Source organism: Myotis davidii, unplaced genomic scaffold (assembly GCF_000327345.1).
Source record: "Myotis davidii unplaced genomic scaffold, ASM32734v1 scaffold96, whole genome shotgun sequence".
Lineage (NCBI taxonomy): Eukaryota > Metazoa > Chordata > Mammalia > Chiroptera > Vespertilionidae > Myotis > Myotis davidii.
In genome coordinates this window covers 5,109,775-5,131,434 of record NW_006289416.1, presented here as the reverse complement: position 1 = coordinate 5,131,434, position 21,660 = coordinate 5,109,775, and the positions used below count along the sequence as shown (strand labels likewise).

The window sequence follows — 21,660 nt, the reverse complement described above, 5'->3', positions numbered from 1 at the left end:
TTATATTTTAAGCAAACATCCTCAGATTTTTAATTATATATAGGAATTAATTCTAATAGAAACTTCATATTCCACACACATTAAGCATGCATTTGATATTTTGTTCAGCCAGTGTTTTTCTATGGAGGAAAAATTTTAAGTAGTAATCTTAAATATAATCTTATGCTAATATTCTTTTACAGAAAGTAATATGTTCTTACCTTTTTAAGGTATAACAAAAAAGTAGAGATTTAAAATTTACAATTAATATTTTTTATGTTTCTATTACATTGCTAATTTTTCCATGCTTTAGTACTTTTAAGACATGTATCTGTTGGGCTCGACTGGTGTGGCTCAGTGTTGAGCATTGACCTGGAGGTCAGGTCTTGATTCCTGATGAGGGCACATGCCTAGGTTGTGGACTCCATCCCCGGTAGGGGGTGTGCAGGTGGCAGCAGATCAGTCTCCAGTCATTTATATTTCTGTCTTTTTCCCTCTCTCTTCCTCTCTGAAACCAATAAAAGGAAGGAAGGAAGGAAGGAGGGAATAAGTTAGTACAAATAACTATATGCCAACAAATAGGACACCCTGGATGAAATAGACAAATTCCTAGAAACATACAATCTTCTAAAACTCAATCAGGAAGAATCACAAAACCTAAATAGACCAATTAACAACTAATGAAATTGAAGCAGTAATAATAATAATAATTTAAAAAAAACTCACAGCAAACAAAAGTCCTGGACTGGATGACTTCACAGGCAAATTTTACCAAACATTCAAAGAAGAACTAAAACCTACCCTCCTCAAACTATTCCAAAAAAAATTCAAGAGGAGGGAATACTCCCAAGCTCATTTTACAAAGCCAAACTTATCCTAATTTCAAAACTAGACAAAGACACTACAAAGAAAGAAAATTATAGGCCAATATTCCTGATGCTGAAATTCTCAAGAAAATATTAACTAATCAGATCCAGCAATACATTAAACAGATTACATACCACGATCAAGTGGAATTTATTCCGGGGATGCAAGGCTGGTACAATATTTGCAAATCAATAAATGTGATACATCACATAAACAAAATGAAAGATAAAAATTTCATGATCATATCAATTGATGCAGAAAAAACATTCAATAAAATCCAAACTAATTTATGATAAAAACTCTCACCAAAGTGGGAATAAATGGACCATATCTCAACATAATAAAAGCCATATGTGAAAAACCTACAGTCAACATCATACTTAATAGGCAAAAACTAAGTGTCTCCCTTAAGATCAGGAATAAGAGAGGGATGTCTGCTTTCACCACTCTTATTCAACATAGTATTGGAAGTTCTAGCCACAGTGATCAGAAAAGAAGAAATAAGAGGGATCCAAATTGGAAAGGAGGAAGTAAAACTGTCATTATTCACAGATCACATAATATTATATATAAAAAACCCTAAAGATTCCACCCTAAAACTACTAGATCTAATAAATGAATTTGGGAAAGTAGCAGGATATATACTCAATATCCAGAAACCTATACACCATAATGAACTTTCAGAAAGAGAAACTAAGAAAGCAATCCCATTTAATATTGCAATAACAACAACAAAAATGGTACCAAGGAATAAATTTAACCAAGGAGGTAAAAGACCTGTACTTGAAAACCTATAGGACATTGAAGAAAGAAATTGAAGAAAACACAAATAAGTGGAAGCAAATACCATGCTCATAGACTGGAAGAATGATTAATATCATTATAATACCCATACTAAAGCAATCTATAGATTCAGTACAATCCCTATTAAAATACTAATGGCATATTTCAGAGATCTAAAAAAAGTATTTAAAAAATTTATATGGAACCAAAAAAGACCTAAATAGCCTCAGCAATCTTGAGATAGAACACAGTTGGATACCAGATATCAAACTATACTACAAGGCCACTGTAATCAAAATAGCCTGGTACTGGCAAAGAATAGGCAATATAGATCAATGAAACAGAACAGAGATCCCAGAAATCAATCCATGCCTCTATGGTCAATTAATATTTGACAAAGGAGGCAAGAGTATACAATGAAGTAAATACAGTCTCATCAATAAATGGTGCTGGGAAAATTGGACAGGTACATGCAAAAAATGAAACTAGACTACCAACTTACACCAGACACAAAATAAAGTCAAAATGTTTAAATGACTTAAATGTAAGTCATGAAACCATAAAAATCCTAGAAGATATAGGCAGTAAAATCTCAGACATCTCTCATAGCAATGTTTTTGCTGATATATCTCCTAGGGCAAGGTAAACAAAGAAAAAAATAAACAAATGAAACCACATCAAACTAAAAAGCTTCTACACAACAAAAGACACCATCATCAAAATGAAAAGGGAACTCACTGTATGGGAGAACATATTCGCCAATGGTACATCTGATAAGGGTTTAATTTCCAAAATATATAAAGAACATATACAACTCAACACCAGGAAGACAAACAATCCAATTAAAAAATGAACAAAGGACCTCTCAAAGAGGATATAGAGATAGCCAATAGAAAAAATGCTCAACATCACTAATCATCAAAGCGATGCTAATTAAAACTACAATGACATATCACCTCACATCTGCTAGAATGGCTACCATCAGTAAATCAAAAAACAAGTGCTGGAGAGGATGTAGAGAAAAAGGAACCCTAGTGCACTGTTGGTGGGAATGTATACTGGTGTGCAGCCACTTTGGAAAACAGTATGGAGTTTCCTCAAAAAATTAAAAATAAAACTGCCTTTTGACCCAGTGGTCCACTTCTGGGACTATATCCTAAAAATATACATCAGAAAAAATATATGCACCCCTATGTTCATAGCAGAGCTATTTACAATAGACAAAATCTGGAGACAGCCCAAGTGCCCATCGATAGATGAGTGGATAAAAAAGCTGTGGTACATTTACACAATGGAATACTATGTGGCTATTAAAAGGGACTCTTAGGTTTTGCTACAGCATGGATGGACCTGGAGATTATAATCCTAAGCGAAATAAGCCAGTCAGAGAAAGATAAATACCATATGATCTCACTTACATGTGTAATTTAATGAACAAAATAGAACCAGAGTTATGGATACATGGTACAGTCTGACAAATGTGTAAGGGAAGGGGGTGTAGACAGGATGAAAGGTGAAGAAAATAGTCAAAGAACATATATCCATAGCCCATGAACACAGACAAAAATGTGGTTAGGGCCAGACTGAGGAAAGGGCAGGGTCTAGGTGTAGGGAGCAAAGGGGGAATGGGGGACATCTGTAATAATGTCAACAATCAAAGTAACGAAATAACAAAAAATAAACTACACAATAAAATGGAATTTCTGTATGACCCAGTGATTCCACTTCTGGGTAAATATTTGAAGAAATCCAAAACACTAATTTAAAAAGATATGTGCACGTCTATGTTTACTGCAGCATTATTTACAATAGCCAAGATATGGAAGCAACCCATCAATAGATGATTGGATAAAAAAGATGTGGTATATATGTCCAATGGAGTATCACTTGGCCATAAAAAAAGACTGAAATCTTACCATTTGTGAAACATGGATGGACCTAGAGCAGTGATGGCGAACCTATGACATGCGTGTCAGAAGTGACATGTGAAATCATTTTTTTGGTTGATTTTTCTTTGTTAAATGGCACTTAAATATATAAAATAGATATCAAAAATATAAGTCTTTGTTTTACTATGGTTGCAAATATCAAAACATTTCTATATGTGACACGGCACCAGAGTTAAGTTAGGGTTTTTCAAAATGCTGACATGCCGAGCTCAAAAGGTTCGCCATCACTGACCTGTGCTAAGTGAAATAAGTCAGACAGAGAAAGACAAATACCATATGATTTCACTTATATGTGGAATCTAAAGAACAAAATGAACAAGTAAATAAAACAGAAATAGACTGATAAATACAGAGAACAAACTAAGGGTTTGCCAGATTGGGGTGGGGGGCAGATGGGTGGTTGTTGTAGGGCTGAGTAAAAAAGGTGAAGGGATTAGGAAGTAAAATTTGGTAGTTACTAAATAGTCACACGGATGTAAAGCATACCAGAAAGCAAAACAATTTTGAGATAAAGGTATGCATTATGTTATGTATATACTAGAGGCCCGGTGCACAGAATTCATACACTGGGAGGGGGGTCCCTTAGCCCGGCCTGTGCCCTCTCGCAGTCCGGGATGCCTCAGGGGATGTCCGCCGGAGGTCAGATATCCCTCTAGCGGTCTGGGACCCCTCGCTCCTTAATGCCCTCCTGCAGCGGAGGTGGGAGAGGCTCCTGCCACCGCTACTGTGCTTGCCAGCCGTGAGCCCAGCTTCTGGCTGAACGGCGCTCCTGCATTGAGCGTCTGCCCCTGGTGGTCAGTGTGCGTCATAGCGACCAATCGTTCCACCAGTCATTCCACCATTTGGTTGATTTGCATATTAGGGTTTTATTATATAGGATATATTTTTTTCCTAGTTATGTTGGGTGAACTAATGCTAAATATAAAATGAGAATCACATCAACCAAGGGTAGTTATAAATAATGGGTGGTATGGAAAAACTACAAGTAAGTTACAAAGTAGATAATACACAGCTGAATAATTGAGAGGACCTGACATCAGGTGTTTTGAGAATGAATAAAAAATAAAAAATAACTTTTAAGTAGTAGGAACAATGTTTCATACTTGCACTAAACTATATAGGGTGGGGTAAAAGTATGTTTACATTTGTTCATATGGAAAATAATACAATAAATAATAATACAAGAATAAACTGTTTTGCATACTCACAACTATAAACCTACTTTTGCCAAACTCCATATTCCTCAACTAATTCTGCAATTTTAAAAAAATTTAGTGATAATTTAGAATAAACTTGTATTTTAACTCCATCTTGGAAGGAATTTTTAAAAAATATATTTTATTGGTCTTTTACAGAGAGGAAGGGAGAGGGATAGAGAGTCAGAAATATCGATGAGAGAGAAACATCGATCAGCTGCCTCCTGCACACCCCCCACTGGGGATGTGCCCACAACTAAGGTACATGCCCTTGACCAGAATCGAACCCGGGCCCCTTCAGTCCGCAGGCCGACGCTCTATCCACTGAGCCAAACCCATTATGGCTTGGAAGGAATTTTATAGGTGTGAAATACTCACCTAAAAGTGCATTTTTCCCATGATCATCCGGTAGAAACCGTTTGTCTACAGCACACACTAGGATGTGTTCAGGAAGATTGGGAGACTTTGCCCCCACCAGAAGGAACCCTGCTGGGATGTCGATTTGTTCCATACACAGAGATACCAAACGCAAATCCTTTCCTGCTTGACAAAAACCTGAAAACCAGAAAAAAGACAGAAATGTTTAGGGAGGTTAAAATGCTTTGTAACCCATTTGGAGAGTAAAGTTTACCTGTGGGGATCACTATTAAGAACTTAAAGTCTGTGTACTCCAATGAGAAGACAAATCTATTATATGTGCCCCTCTGAATAGAGATGAAAAGACACTAGGAGATATTCTGACTGGTGCAGCCAACACTGACAACTTTCATATTTTTTCCCATAAGTAAAAATATGATAAAGATACAGCAAACTTTGAAAAAGTGTAGGTAATTTTTGTGCACACAATATAATATTTTAACTCTCAATGCAAATTTACTTTTACAAAGGAACAATCAAAGAACAGAGATGCTCTCTGTTTCACGTAAAGGAGACTGGAGCTCTGAGTTTGGTGACTCAGAAACGAATAGGCAGGGACTAGAAGTCAGAACTGTTAGGTTATTTTTCATGAGTTATGACATGAAATGACAAGATATGACAAGATAACACATTACAATAATTCATTAGTTCATGATTTATTAAAAATCATTTGCAACTGATGTTGTAGTAGGCCTGAGGATACAGATATCTTCCTCTAAGAACTCATGTTATATCCCTGGCCAGTTTGACTCAGTGGATTAAGCGTTGACCTGCAGACTGAAAGGCCCCGGGTTTGATTCCGGTCAAGGGCCCGTATCTCGGTCGCAGGCTCCTCCCCAGCCCAGGCCCTAGTTAGGGCACGTGCAGGAGGCAACCATTTGATGTGTTTACCTCACATCAATATTTCTGTCTTTTCCTCTCTCTTCCACTCTCTCTAAAAATTAATGAAAAAATATTTTCGCGTGAGGATTAAAAAAAAAGAACTCATATTACAGCTAATTGGAAGACTGTATAAGGAACTGATAATCACAAAGCAATATTACAGAGGACCGCTATTTTCTGTCACAGATCACTGATCAGCAAGTCTTCAGGGACATGATCCTCCCTGCACTCTAATCATGTGATTCCCCTGGAGAGTTGTGACATTCTAGATTGATCTGGAGCTGGCACCTGACTCAAGCTGGGCCACTGGAACATCCCACGTTTCTGGCCATATTTGATCAGTGCAGGGATGGGCACTTGACATACACCAAGCCAATCAAAGCATTTTCCTTAAGAATTCTGAACATGAAAGCAGAGAGAGCATGGCTTGGTTAGCTCTGTGCAACTCTGTTCCTTGCTCTGTGAGAGAAGTCTGTCAGCAAAGATAGGAGGGATGTAGTCAGGGGTGGGGGTGGGGGGGTGTTCTGGCAGAGTTTGGATCCCTGAAGCTCAGCTGTATCTGCCTTTCCCATGGTTTGGTCATGACACCTTTTGCTTTGGAATTCTTCCAATAACCTCTTCATTCTACCTAAGCTAGTTTGAATTGGGTTTCTGTCACTTGCAACCAAATTAGGCTGAAGGAAAGTATGATAAGTGCTATTTGAGAGAGTTATAGGAGAGGGAGAATGGGCTCTTTACACACAAACCTGAGGCGACCTCTATCATCACTGCCCAATATAAAGTGGAGAAGAGCCATGCTAAATTCTTCTAGCATCAATTAATATTATGATTTAATCAAATGCCAACAAACAATTGGATGCCATCAGTTAGTATATGAGAAATGAAAAGATAACAACATCCAAATTTTATATGAAGCTGTGGTGCATAAAGCTACTATATGGTCTGGATCATCAAACCACAAAAGCAGACATAATAAAATTGAAAAAAGTCAACAGAAGAAAGACTAAATTGATAAGGACAATGGGGTTCAACTATCTCAAGTGTGTAGATCCCTTTTAAACATTAAAAAATTTCAAATTTAACTTTTAATGTTTGGAAATTGAGAAAAATAATATCAAAGTGTTTTTGTGTGCCCTAGCTGGTTTGGCTCAGTGGATACAGCATCGGCCTGCAGGACTGAAGGGTCTCAGGTTCAATTCCGGTCAAGGGCACATGCCTAGGTTTCAGGCTTGATCCCTAGTAAGGGGCGTGCAGGAGGCAGCCAATCAATGATCTCCCTCATCATTGATGTTTCAATCTTTCTCTCCCTCTCCCTTCCTCTCTGAAATCAATACAAATATATTTTTAAAAGTTTTTGTGAATTCTTTAACAATTTTAAATGAATCTGTCTTTTATCATTCACAATATCATCTGTATTTGTTTGAAAAATAGTCATTTTTATATTCAGTCATATTAGTTATTCAGTTTACAAACATTTTTGGAGGCTAAGAATACATAAACCCCTTGAAAAAAATTCGGCTGCCCCCACTCAGAATAAGGGACAGGACTCACAGTTTATTTTAAACTCTGGAAACTGGAAATTGATAATAATGATGGTGATATTATCATGATATTGATGGCAGCTAAAATTTATGGAGCACTTAACCTAAGTCAGGTACAGTGCTAATCACTATTTAAATTATGTTATTTAACCCTCTCAACAACTGTAGGTAGGTACCACTATCTCCTTTTCATAGATGAAGAAATTGAAGCTCAAAAAGGTTAGGGAACTTGCCCAAGGTTACATAATGAGTCCAGTAAAGTTTAGTGATATAAGACATGGGACATTTACTATGTGGAAACAGATAAAAAGCGTACTATTCAACTTAGCTAAAGAAAAACTAAGAACAGTTATAATCCAGAGCTAAAACTATGAGGGGTGAACATAGTCTTTTCCACCAAATTCTAAAATACTAAATCTGGAGGCATTTTAAAGTCCTAAAAGGAACACTAAATTTTTAATCAAAGGATTTATTAATTTACATATAGACAATAAACCTAGAAACACATTTTCCCTAAGAAGTATCACCTTTATTGTGATTTGCTCCAAAAAGTAATATCTCCCCAAATTCAGTGATGAGAGGATCACGACTGCTTATTTTTTTAAAACAAATTTTTATTGATTTCAGAGAGGGGGAGATAGAAACATCAATGATGAGAGTGAACCATTGATCGGCTGCCTCTTGTATGGACCACACTGAGGATCAAGCCCGCAACCCAGGCATATGCTCTGACTGGGAATTGAACCTTGATCTCCTGGTACATAGATTGACGCTTAACTACTGATCCACGCTAGCCTGGCATGATTGCCTATTGATGGCAAACAGAATGCCTGGGGAGTTGTTTCTGTCACCAGGAGTAATACAGCCATCTACAGCCTTGAGTCACTCTATATTAGGAAGAGTAGACTAGATAGAACCATAAGCCTGTACCAATTTGTACCAATCTGCAAATTATTACAAGCCTTTTTAGACCATCAGAGCTATATGGAACTTCAAGAGTATCAGTTAGAGCATTCCCCAACAAATGATTTTCAAACCCCCAGGGATTCAAATATCTGGTGTAACAGGTGGTTCTATTTCCCCACTGTTAGAGATATATTAGATTATTGACCTAATAAAGATCAATATTAAAGCTCAATTAAAATCTCAAACAAAATAAAAGAAACCTTACTACTCCCTGTAGGATAATTTTGAATTATCTCTGAACTAATCCTGAAAGAAAGATCTAATGTTTCTTTTAGAGGCTCCTGGAGAAAGCATGGGCAAGAAAGATAAGCTATCATTGAGGTGGGCATACAAATTACAATTTATTTGACAAATGTGCCTCTAAATAGTTTCATTTTCTGAGAATGAAAGTAAAATATTGTCTAAAACCAAGACTCTTGCAGCAAATTACTTTAATTTAAAAAAAATAGTAAGAGGGCTCCTCTTTATAAACTTCATCTGCATTTCCTTAAGAAAATAGCCAAGGTTTTCACTTCACAGAACCCAATTTGCATTCTCCAATTATCTCCAATTTGAAGGTTACAGAGTAATCTAAATGGGGGGAGGGAAAAGTTTACTGAAACAGCTGTAAATACAAACTAAAGTAATCAAGGCAGTATTTGGAGGCCTAAAATTTGGTTGCTCTTCACCCTTTTAGACACTCAACTGCCTCCCAGCAGGGTAGGAAACTACTCTATTCCAATAATTTACATAAGAAATTAGCAACCAAAATTTACATCTGAATGGTAACCCCCCAGAAGCCCATCAGGTGCGAAGTATCTGCTTATCTAAATTGCCTCTAAAAATAGCTTCAGCTTCCTTAAGCCTTAGGTAAATACAGGATTTCCCATGACAGGAAGGTGGCCCACTGAAGCAAGTGCAGCATGACATTGCCCTATTTTATTGACATTTTTATAAGGAACATTTCGGGGCTCCGTGTGAGAAGCCTCTTAGAACTACCTTAGATGAGTCAAATTGAAAGAGCCATGGATGAGCTATGAATTATCAAATTACAAAGGATACCTTTTGTGTTTAATGACCACGTCACCTCAGGTGAATTAAAGGGGGAAAACAAATAATGGATGTGAATTAATTATAAGAAACCAAAGTAGCTGATGGAATCTAAGTGTAGCTAGTATTTTGGGGTTGTCTGAGAATATGAATCTTGTGTTTAGGTGAAATGGTTCCTTTTTCGTTAGGAAAAAAATGTGCCTCTAAGATAACTATCCTCTTTAAAATAACTATCCTCTTTAAAATAACTATTACTCTTCCCTTATGCTTCACAGACTCACTTGGTATCTGCTAGATCACTGAGTTTATATCTTGGTGAGTCATAAACAGCTTTCCATACCTGGTTATATATAATATCAATGGAGCCAGATACCTCAAAGGCAGTCTAAAAACACACCTAGGGCACAGGAAAAAAAAAAAAGGGGAACCCTTCCCTTCATTTTTGGTATAAAATTTGATATTTCACAATGATCCCCTAAAGCTTTTACTCTGGTTCTAGTTAACTCTTACATAGAACAAGGTTCTTGATGTCAATCCAACAACATTTTAAGCACTATTTCCACTTCTAGCTATTATTTGATAAATATGAGTTGACTCATTAATTAATAAAAGGCATGAAAATGTATAGAAAACAGGTAAGTGGAAACCAAATGCCAGTCACCTCCCATACCTCTAAGGTTTAAAGGCCTGTAATACATCAATGAATAAATTGATATGTATGCTAATATATTAAGTATCGGCAAAAGAAATCAATCATGTGGAAGCCAATAAATACATAAGGGAATGATGTGCCAGAAGCAGGCCCAACTCCAAGAGCAGTAGTATTCATTTGCTAGAGACCACCTGTGGTGAAGCAGGCTAGATAAGCTACAAGGAAGATTATTCAGGTTTCCAAATCCCTCTAGGTAGTTTATCAGATAAGAGAGAAGGATTGAGGGAGGGGGAAGAAAGGGAGGGGGAGAGGAAGAGATAGAGATAGAGAGAAATCGAGGAGAAAATAAAATTTCCAAACAGTGCAGACTCATTCATCTGGCTTGGCATATGTGAATCTAGTTTATCCAAATTATTTGTACTTCAAGCTTTGTGGAGGGACTGTCCTCAAATTTTGCCCCCTCCTTATCTTCTCCTCCCTTCCACCCCCAAGATTTTCACAATTAGGAATCACCTCTGGTCCAAATCAGTATGGATATAAAAGTTATACTTTGGCTAATATGGATAAAGTAGAACCCACATACTAATTAGGGTAGGAAGATCAGAAAACAGCACTGCATATCACAAAATGGAGAAAATAGGGTATAAATTAAATTGTGACATCACCAAAACCATGAAGTCCTGAAAATGTTTTATATTAGGACTAGGATTTTCTTTTTTAAAGTGTGGTCGAAGAGGTGGTTGACAAAATACATTTTTCTTTTCTATAGATAACAATATACTGGATGAGTGGAAAAGGTAAATATAAATCATCTGTTATCTCTGTTATTGTTTTGTGGGTAGAAAAGAAAGAAGTAGGAAAAGAAAACACTAAAAAACTTCCTAAAGTAGTACCATTCTTGCAGGAAGTACCTGGAGTATTAGCAAAACATGACCTGAGTCTGCCACTGTCACATTCCATCTCAAAAAGTCATCAACTGCTGTGAATCTTAGTCTCTTCATCATCGATAAGATGGGGTGATAATACTTGCCTTTCTTATAACACCTGCTATGAAGTCACAGGAGATAATGTAAGAGCATAATTATTCTTCATTCCTTTCTGTAATTATTGGTTTCTAGCCTTGAGCACAACATCTAATGATTGGAAACTAGTCAGGCAATATTAGAGGGATTAAAGAAAAAAAAAAGTGAAACCCACCATCTGTAGTGCAAGATCCTTCTGGGGCAGGTTTTTGTGAATAGGGAATTGGTGGGCTATTTGAATCAGACATTTCTTCATCATCTTCGTCATCTTCCATTTCATTAACTGTTAGATTGTTAGAAAAATCCAGGCTTCCATTTTGAGTGTAGCGGTGTACCAAGTCTTTATCCAGATCCTCCACTTTGGGTTTTACATCTGGCAAGCAAATAAATCATAGCTAATTAATAAGAAGATGTTGAGGAAAGATAATCAAAAGAAAAATTCATAGTTCTGAAAGATGTGTGAAGACAGGTAGACTAGCATTTTCTAACAATTAACCAGTTTATTTCAGAGGTCCCCCAATTTGGAAGGCCCACTTCTTTTAAAAGGAATCTAGGAATGTATGCGATCGAGAAACTTACCTGCAGGTGAGAATGGATGTTGGTCAGGGTCCAAGTAGAGCTGGGAAAAAATTGGCCGTGGTACCACACTACTACATCTCAGAGAGGCTTCTATGGAATTGTGGAGAGCTTCCTCAAATCGAGCAGATTTCAGTTGCCCAGCATATGAATTCCCCATGTTCTACACCACCATCCCCCCACCCCCCAAAAAAAGAGGAAAAAAGGAGAAAATTATATAGTTAGAGGACCATATGTCTGCAGAGTACACATATAGCTGATATAAACTAATTCATATATCTTAACATATGAACTATACGAACTATACATATATTTCTTGTTACGACAATTTGTTTAAAGTATCTGTTATCAGGTCACATTGCCTTTTGTTTTTACAGTCCAAACACATTTCAAAAGCCACTTTAAAGGATCTTGTATCTGAGAATCAAGCAGTAATAATGCCTTACGCCAAGTTCTCCAACCAGTAAATCAAGACTGACCTGTCAATTGTGAAGCTCAACCTGGTGACAAAGGGCCACACCTCCAACCTTAACACTGGTGGCTACCATAACCCTACACCAACTCTATCAATGGTTCAGAGTAAATCTCTACTTCTCTCTCTATTAAGATCTCATTACCCTAGGAGGAAAGATTCTTCTCTGGGGAAAGAAAAATGAAAGCTTTAGGATGATATATTTAATTGACAAATTTCTGAAAGCAAGATTTGAGCCTTTTAAACTCAGAGGACTCATTTATGCATTACCAGCATTTATTTGAAAAACACTGTTGTGTCTTTTGCTCCATCTGAATCACAATCTTATTTGAGACTCTTCAGGAGTTTATAATAAGAAGTTCTGAAGTAATGGTCTTTAATTCTCATCACTAATACTTGTAGAGAACTTGCTAGTTACAAAATTTTCCATGTATATCAATAATAACTACAATTTTTCATGTGCTATTGGTTACAATTCTCAAAGTAAGGTCTAAGGTCCCTGAGACCCTTTTTGAGGTTCATGAGGTCAAAACTCTTTTCAAACTATTACTAAGAGATTATTTGCCTTTTCCACTCTCATTCTCTTGTATGTGTAAATTTTTAGAGGCTGTCTGATGTCTGACATTGCAACAAATTGAATGCAGATAGACTACTCTTCTTACTAACTTTTAAAAAAAGAAATAGTTATTTTTCATAAAATTTGTTATTTATGTTGATACATCCTGGGTTTACTATTTTTTAATTAAAATATTTTATAATTTCTTAGTTTTAATTTCTAATAAATATAATCTACATAAATAAAACTCGGTTTCTTAGAGTATAAAAGGTTCTGAGATGAAAAGTCTGAGAACTGTGGGGCTAGGCAGTGTACTAAGTACTTTATAAAGATTATTTAATTCTCAGTGTTCTGAAGTATGCATGACCTCTTCCCACTTCATAGATTAAAAAACTGAAGCTTGGAGAAGCCAACTGACTTGCCCACTATCACCCAACTGGTAAGGGTGATATCTAGCCATGTGATGATAAATCCTGTACTCCTACAGCACTACATAGGCTCAACTTGGGTAAATCTCGTTTCAAGAAAGGCAATTTTGAGAATATCTTAGCCCTACTTTTCCCAGAAAAGTGAGCGAGAGATCTATTAAATTTTATCTGGAATTCCAACTTGGATTGACTTCCTAGAGGAAGTACCCTGGAGGACTGGTTGATAGAGCAAGCCAAGTTCCAGTGGTGAGGACTCATAGAAGACATACATAATCCCTCAAGAGCATCAGCAATACTCAGATGAAGACAGAAGTAACCATGAAGAGACGTTGGTAGAGTGAAAGAAACTGACCAACTTTATTCCAAATGAAAGCATAACTGGGCTTTGTTAAAAATGGTAATAATGTGAAGAATTATAGAACTGACCACAGACTTCTTTAGTGCTTAGTATGAAGTTCTGATCCTTCTCATTGATAATTCAATGCTATTGCTGAACATGTAGTTGTTTTTGTTTTTGCTGTTCTTTATTTTATTATTTTTCATTGAATTTGTTGAGGTAACATTGATTAATAAAATTATATAGGTTTCAGGCGTACCATTCTATAATACGTCAATTGTAGATTGTACTGCATGTTTATCAACTCAAGTCAAGCCTCCTTCCATCACCATTTGTCCCCCTATACTCTTCTCTACCCTCCCCCCTCCTCCTTTCCCTCTGGTAATCACCATGCTGTTGTGTGCATGAGTTTTACTTTCTTCTTAATCCCTTCGCCTTTTTCACCCAGTTCCACAAACCCCCTCACCTCTGAAAGCTGTCAGTCTGTTCTCTATGAGTCTGTTTCTATTTGGCTTGTTCATTTATTTTGTAGTTTTGAAAAATAGACTTCTTATTTAAAAAGACGGTAAGAACAAGTGAATTTGCAAAGTGAACATCCCCTCCACCCCTTTCTGGTTCTTCAGGATTCCAGAGAAAATAAAATTCATTCCAGTGCTTGGAATGAGAACCTCTCATTAAGAGGTGGAATTTCTACTACAGCCTTCTAGCATAATATTCCAAACCATTTCCCCCAGTTATGGTACACTTGTACTGACTCAACTGTACTCCCTCAACAAGTTTCTCTTTTGACCAAATAAAATTATTTTTAAGGTACTGCACTTGGGCTATTAGTAAAGGTTAACTTTAAAAAAAAAATGTGTTTTATTGATTTTCTACAGAGCGGAAGGGAGAGGGATAGAAAGTTAGAAACATCAATGAGAGAGAAGCACCGAGCAGCCGCCTCCTGCACACTCCCCACTGGGGATGTGTCCACACCCAAGGTACCTGCCCTTTACCGGAATTGAACCCGTGACCCTTGAGTCCGCAGGCCAACACTCTATCCACTGAGCCAAACCGGTTCTGGCGTAAAGGTTAACTTTTAATAACAACTATCTGGAGGAGATAAACAATATTTTTAAGTGATGTTAAAAGAATCATCATAGTTAGTGATAAGAAAGAACAAGAAAAACACTAAAAAATTCATGGTCCTTGGCCGGGTAGCTCAGTTTGTTAGAGCATTGTCCTGATATGCCAAGATTGTAGGTTCAATCTGAGGTCAGAGCACATATAAGAATTAACCAATGTATGTGTAAATAAGTGAAACAACAAATCAATGTTCCTTTCTCTCTCTCTCTTTTTCTCTTACTCTCTCTCCCTTTCTCTCAATCAATAAAAAAATCATGTACATGCTAAAAGAAAAAGAACTGCATCTAGGATACTACTTTAGGGTTGTCTGGTTTAACAGCTAGTTAGGCTATGAAGCAGGTAGATGGGGATGGATATATTAAGTAATAATTTACTTTTTAAAAGGTTTCAAATTTTTATTCCCAAGCATTGTCTACTGAAAAGTCCAAGAAACAATGGCAATTCAATAACAATAAGCACTTCCCAATATCATTCCCATTGAAAAGAATCAAAGTTCCTGGAAGATATGGCCATTTCCAGATTTGGGGCGGGAAAGACAAAAGATGAACCATGAACATCTTGTTCCTGAAAGCAAAGAAGCTGTCAAGGACTAATGGGTCATATCAGAAGACACAGGAGTCAACATGAAGTGTTCCCATAGGCCCAACATTAGAGAAACTCAACATAAAAGAAAATCAATGCAATGGACTAAAGCATATTTAAAATGTAAAATCTCACATTAATGTTAATATTCAAGAGAAAAGGAGAGCACTCCTTTTGGAAAACAAAACAAATAAAAACAAAGCACCTATTTGAACCCTACTACAAGACAAAGGAACGAGTGAAGCATTCATTCTGCTCTTCCTGTGCTTAAAGTAACCAAATAATTCTGATTATTGAGAAAGAGGGTTTTTTAAAAATGAAGAATTCTTACTATAATAAACGTGGAAAGAATGACAGAATTATAAAATTACCAATTTGCAACCCTTAATGCAAAATTCATTTTGACAATGATATCAAGTGATACCATTAGATAAAAAGCTGACGGAGAACTTTACAATGGAGGGATCAGGCTGACACTTCCTGAATCCACTGATCAAACTTAGCACCACTAAAAGTGAGGCAATGAGAGGCTGTGTGCCTCTCCAGGGGAGATAATATGAAACACACACACCATCGAGGAAGTATTCTTGCCGATGGGTGTAATGATTACAGTCCAACCTCTAGAGCTAACTTGCATTTATAGGACCGACGAAGAAGTAAATGAAACCACAAGGAGACAAGCAGATTCAGAATGAGGGACAGGTGGACAGAGCAAATGATCTAGTTTCTGCAACAAGCCAAGGTTATCTAGTTTGTAAATGATGAAAATAGGGTTCAAATTTAGACTAAAATGCCCATGTCCTCCCCCCCCTCCCCGACTAAAACATTATTTGAAAGTGAAGATGGTAAAGTCTATGTGTGGTGTGTATGAGTGTAGTGGTTTTGGTTTGAAGTGGGGGTTTTTAAGGCACAATTTATTGCCTATGTGCCAGACATAGTACTAAAAAGATAACTTTGTACAAGTTGCCAGTTTTCTGTTACCTTTTTCACTACAGATATTGTCACCCACTTTCCAAACTTTAACAATCACCCACCAAGACATACAGCATTTATATAAATCCTACTATTGAAGTGGTTAAGCACATAGACTCTGGAGTCAGATGACCTTAATTCAAATTTTGCACCCACCAGCCTGTACCATATTGGGCAATTTGTTTAGTCTCTCATTAGGAAATTTTACAATCATATATACAAAACATTACTGTCCTCTATAGCCAGTAGATTCTTAAGACTCTGTGTAAGAAAATTATGTGCTATAAGCATCACTACTTACATGCCCTTTCTCTTAAAAATATTCACTGATGATGCCCTGGCTGGTATACTCAATGGTTTGAGCACTGTCTGTGCACTAAAGGATTGTGGGTTTGATCCCTGGTCAAGGCGCATGTGTGAGACAACCAAATGATATTTCTCTTCCACATTGATATTTGTCTTTCTCCCTCTTCCTTCATCTCCACAATCAATGAAAAATATATCCTTGGGTGAGGATTTATACACACACACACACACACACACACACACACACACACACACACACACACATATATTCACAAATGAGAATGAGAATGTGTGACTACTAGACAAAGAAATCAAACACGGTTCTTGGGAGTTCTTGTAGAATCCATAATCCAAAATTAAACCAACATTTACACAGTTCTCTTTTGTACTCTTTTCATTTATTCTTTAAATTGATATTTGTCACTCTTAATAGTTGGATCTAGTATTTGTCTGACTCCTCTACTGGACTATGGGTTCTTGAGGGAAAATATTTTGTTAAAAATAGGAACCAAATTAAAAAAAAAAACCATATTGAGCTTTTTTGTGTTTTATCCAATTATATATTAAGTGGATTTGAAGAGACATTATCTCTTCCTAAGCATATTCCAAAAATCACAAAGCTAACCAAGCATTTAAAACAAAAGTTTTATTTTATTTTTATTCATCCTCCTGGGCTAAAAATCTTTAGAAAATGCAAACAGATTAAAATATAAAATTTCCAGTCTCTTTTAATGGTTCTGTACGTTTAAATGTGGATGAATCTCTTGATAATTTCTGGAGGCCAAAGTATTTTTGGTATTGAAATAAAAACCCTGACCTAATAACTTAATTACGTAATAACCATTTTACCAATAATAATTTATAGATATGCAATATATCTTAAATTGTTATAGAAATAACTATTGTAATATTCAAATCATTTAATTATTATTAAAAACTGTCATAATTAAAAGATAAAGTACAATGCTGTTTCCTTTGTGACAGAGTTATATGTTACTATTGGAAATCTTTACTTTCTTCCTCCTTGAAATACCAGAAATTCTTCTGTAAAATAAACACATCTCATCAAGACTCTCTGGAACTAGTATAATTACCAGAGGCAATCCCTGTGTAAGATCAAAGAAGCAAAACAATAATAGGCAACGTGTGACCTCTACCATGTCACCAGAGACCAATTTTTCAACAGGGAGAAGCGTCAATAATCCAGAACAGAAAACATTAAATAAGGAGAAATGCTTCCCAAGTGTGGCTTACCACATCCATCAAGGCTGTCTCATTCAGAGAGTTCCCAGTCTCTATGGTTTCAGACAACAAACTTCTGGGGATTTATCACAACAACCATTAAAATCTGCACAACACACCAGAGGCAACAGCCAATTTCCCACACGAAGAGTAGAATTTCAAAAGATACTATAATAATTTTCTACATCTCACTGGGTGCGTTAAAGATAACACAGAAAGGGCACCGATAACTAAATAATTTTTCATGTAATATTTATCTAATTTCTCTTATTTACCTATCCCAATTTAATTTTCCTAATAAGTTGTTTGGAAAGTGAGCTATGAACATTAACCAGATAAATGTAATTAGCAATAATATACTAAAGACTTCTGCAGGTTTTGTTTTGGTAATACGGGGTCACTAAATCTAGAAACAAGGCTTTGGTCTCCTTTGGGATGTAACTGAATGACTAATAAGAATTATAAGGGTATGAAGAGAGATAAAGGAATTCCCACTCATAGTAATTATAGTAAAACAGAAATACCTTTAAAATCGACTTTTAAAAGCACCACCACTAAAATTGTGCCTTAGAATCAGCAAAACCTGATTGTTTCTCTTAAACAGTACTGCCAAACACCTGTCCATCATCTTTCAAAATCAGAGGTGAGTTAGGGACTGAACAAGTGTATCTGAATTAGTTAACTTGCTAAAAACAAGACAAAAACAACCCATTCTCGTAGTTCAGAGAGTAGTAAAAGAGGGACTTAGCTTAAAAGTAAAAGCACTGGAAATTCAAAGCAAACTGAACATTCTGCTCTCACATGGACTTTGCTACTCCCTCTGCCTTCATCTTTCCACACTGTCATCTGCCCGTCTTTCCATCTTCTTATTAACATTGCTAATTGTATTTGTCAGTTTTGTGGCTATTTCAATGCTACTTAAACAGCTGTGGATTTTCTCTAGGCAATTATCAGTCACTACACTTAGGTTTCTAAATTAGTTGTTGAAAGGCACTTTAACCTTGAGAAAGTAGACATTGAACACACTGCATACTAAGCCCTACATTTAAGTACAGGTTGCTTTAAAATGAGTAATTATCAAAAATAATAGAAAAAAATCACATATACAAGTAATTCACATATTTTAAATTTATAAATCAGTAAGAAAATGCTAAACAAAGCCTACTGTATACTTCTCATCATTTTATCTTTTTCTCTTACTAATACATATTGTAATATATGCTCTCTCTATATGTACATGTATATAGTGTATAAAATTGGAACAGTTACCAAATTCCTCTAACAGTCTCCTTACTACCTATCAGTGGACACCCTTCAAAGATATCCACAGTCATACAAAGTGGTATGTTGAGGTCATGGGCTGTGGAAAGAAAGCTCTTACAACATGCAGAATCCTCCCCCGACCTCCCCTTCTTCATTTCCCTTCAAAGAGAAAATTCTCTATTATATTTGCTTTTTAAATTACTTATTCTTAATTCTAGCATTTTCTTCTTAAACTACACAATGAGCAAGAAACACATTTAGGGAGAAACACAAGGTTTAAGGTTATTCACTAACTGATACCCACTTCTATGAAATACATCTAAATTTAAAAAAGTCTTCTATAATTCAGAAACATTAAAATTCAAAGATAACGTTTTAGGATTAACAAGTGTTGGTGTTTTTTAAAGGTTTGTAATATCCTGTTTGTGGGCCAGTCAAAAACTTGTTAGAATGATTTTTGAATTAATGTAGGCTCATTCTTTATCCCTATCTCTCCCTCAAGTTCTGCTCCAAGGAAATAAAAGGGTGATATTTCAACAGTGCAAAATTCTTCACCGAAACACATGAAAATGAAAAACATTTTGGAAAGCAAAGTACGCTTCAAACCCTAACTATTCTCTCAGACCTATATTGACTCTTATAGTGGTTGCCAACATTTGGTAAGGATTATCCTTCCATTAGACAAAAGCAAGCATTCCTTAGATAAATCAGGAGTTTTGCCGTGAGACTCATAAAACCTTTTCACAACACAGATTTTCAAGAGAATCCTTTAAGGTTTTAGGAGGCTGCTCCTTTTACTAAGTAACAAAATACACCCCATGGTGTCTCACTGACCCCACTCAGCTGTCCTTTGACCTCTCCAATTGTTGAAGCCTAACTCCAGGGCCCACAGAATTTGCCTCCCATATCAAAAAGGCCAATGTTGCTTCCTCCTAGCACCTGGTGTAACAAAACGCAACAGTTCTCTCTCTTCTGTCTCCTGAGCTCCATCTCTGACCACTTTCCAGATGTTCCAGGCCCAAATGTTACGCCAATACTAGGTTTCCATCTGCGTGGTCACCATGAGGGAACAACAGGGACCAGGCTGAAGTGGCAATGACCCTCTTGTTCTTGCTGGCCTCAAAAGGATACGACGGGTCATAAAAGAGGAAAAGATCTTTGGCCTCTCTTGGAAACGCCAGGCTATTTAAGCACATTGTAACTTCCAAAAGGAGAGAGACAGTCTTGGGTTATGCCCTGTCAGAGGAGGGTTCGCTAAAACAGTACCCCTAAGTGCTCAATTCTAAGTTAACTTTTGATTTTCCTTGACACAGGGAGAAAAAGGGCAATATCGCTTCTTTTTCTTTTCTAAATTACAAGCCTTCTAAAAATAGAAAAAAAAAACCACTTTTATAAAATTTTTAAAACATACATCTCAGGAGAGTTTGGTTCCAATTTTAATATGGTTGGGTTGTTGTTTTTTTTCTGCAGAGGATAGTAATCTATATAATTAATAATAATCTCTTATTAGACAATTTGAAAGAACCAGAATCAACAAAGGGGAATAAAAAACTGAATTCTATTATCTTAATTTAGATACTTAGGAAGTATAACACAGAGGCTGTTGTAGGGGAAAAAACTTATGGCTGAATACTTTTTTCCTTTTCTTTTTTTAGTGGAGAGGATGGGGGAGGAGAGAGGAAAGCAGAGAGGGGAGGAAATGGAAGGAGAGTTCATAGAAATATCTGGTTAATCAGTTTAAGTACCAAATATTGTAGCTTTGTTTAAATTATAACTATAATTTCATAAAACAAATTTGGTCTTGAAAAGTTTGGGGGTATATTATAATTGTACAATACCTTGGTTTATTTATTAACATTTTTGAGTCACGTTCATGATTAAGTTGGGATGTCAACACTTCAGGGAGCCTGTTGCCTAGATTTTACTTGTTTAAAGCTTTTTTGCACCTGCAAAAACATAAAAAATAAAAATATATACATGAAGATGAATTATTTAACAAATACATTATATTCCAGAACATAATAGTGTAAATATTTACAATTCTACAGAAATGACAATGAGAAATGAATTATCAAAAGATTACACAACCCATAACTGGCAAATACAGATATTTCTCCTTCTTAAGACAACACTCCCAAAATAATCATTCATACTTATATATATATTCAAAAATAATTTCTGTTGTTCTTAAGATTTCCCCTCACTAACTGTAAAATGAATAAACCTGTCAAGTCTGCATTGTGACAGGTGTTACCATAATGCTAAAAGCCCAAAAACTTTTATTCTATTTTTAGGAATAAAACTAGTGGAAGATAATTTTCTTATTCTAAGTTAAAGTTTCTCTGATTTTTTTCAAAATTTACCTCCTCAAAGAACTATAAAAAATATAAACATAGCTAATACTGATTAAAATTATTCTCTACTTTTAAAAACAAATGCTTTAATAATTTCCAAGGAAAAAACCTGCCAGAAGAAAAAAGAGCTAGTGTTTTCCTATTCTTTTGAGTGGTGTATTCTT

The 21,660-nt window shown here is 36.0% G+C and overlaps 1 protein-coding gene across 2 annotated transcripts in view; it reads right to left on the bottom strand.

The window, feature by feature from the left end:
• Nucleotides 1-21,660, bottom strand: part of GREB1L (growth regulation by estrogen in breast cancer-like) — a 130,570-nt gene that overhangs the window by 96,051 nt on the left and 12,859 nt on the right. For both annotated transcript variants that reach the window (XM_006761880.2, XM_006761881.2), the window contains exons 2-5: nt 20,981-21,088; nt 11,863-12,022; nt 11,459-11,656; nt 5,153-5,329 (exon numbers count right to left, since the gene is read on the bottom strand). In XM_006761880.2, the coding sequence (XP_006761943.1) occupies nt 5,153-5,329; nt 11,459-11,656; nt 11,863-12,019 (532 nt within the window). In that variant the 5' untranslated portion in view covers nt 12,020-12,022; nt 20,981-21,088. The remainder of the gene's footprint in view (nt 1-5,152; nt 5,330-11,458; nt 11,657-11,862; nt 12,023-20,980; nt 21,089-21,660) is intronic.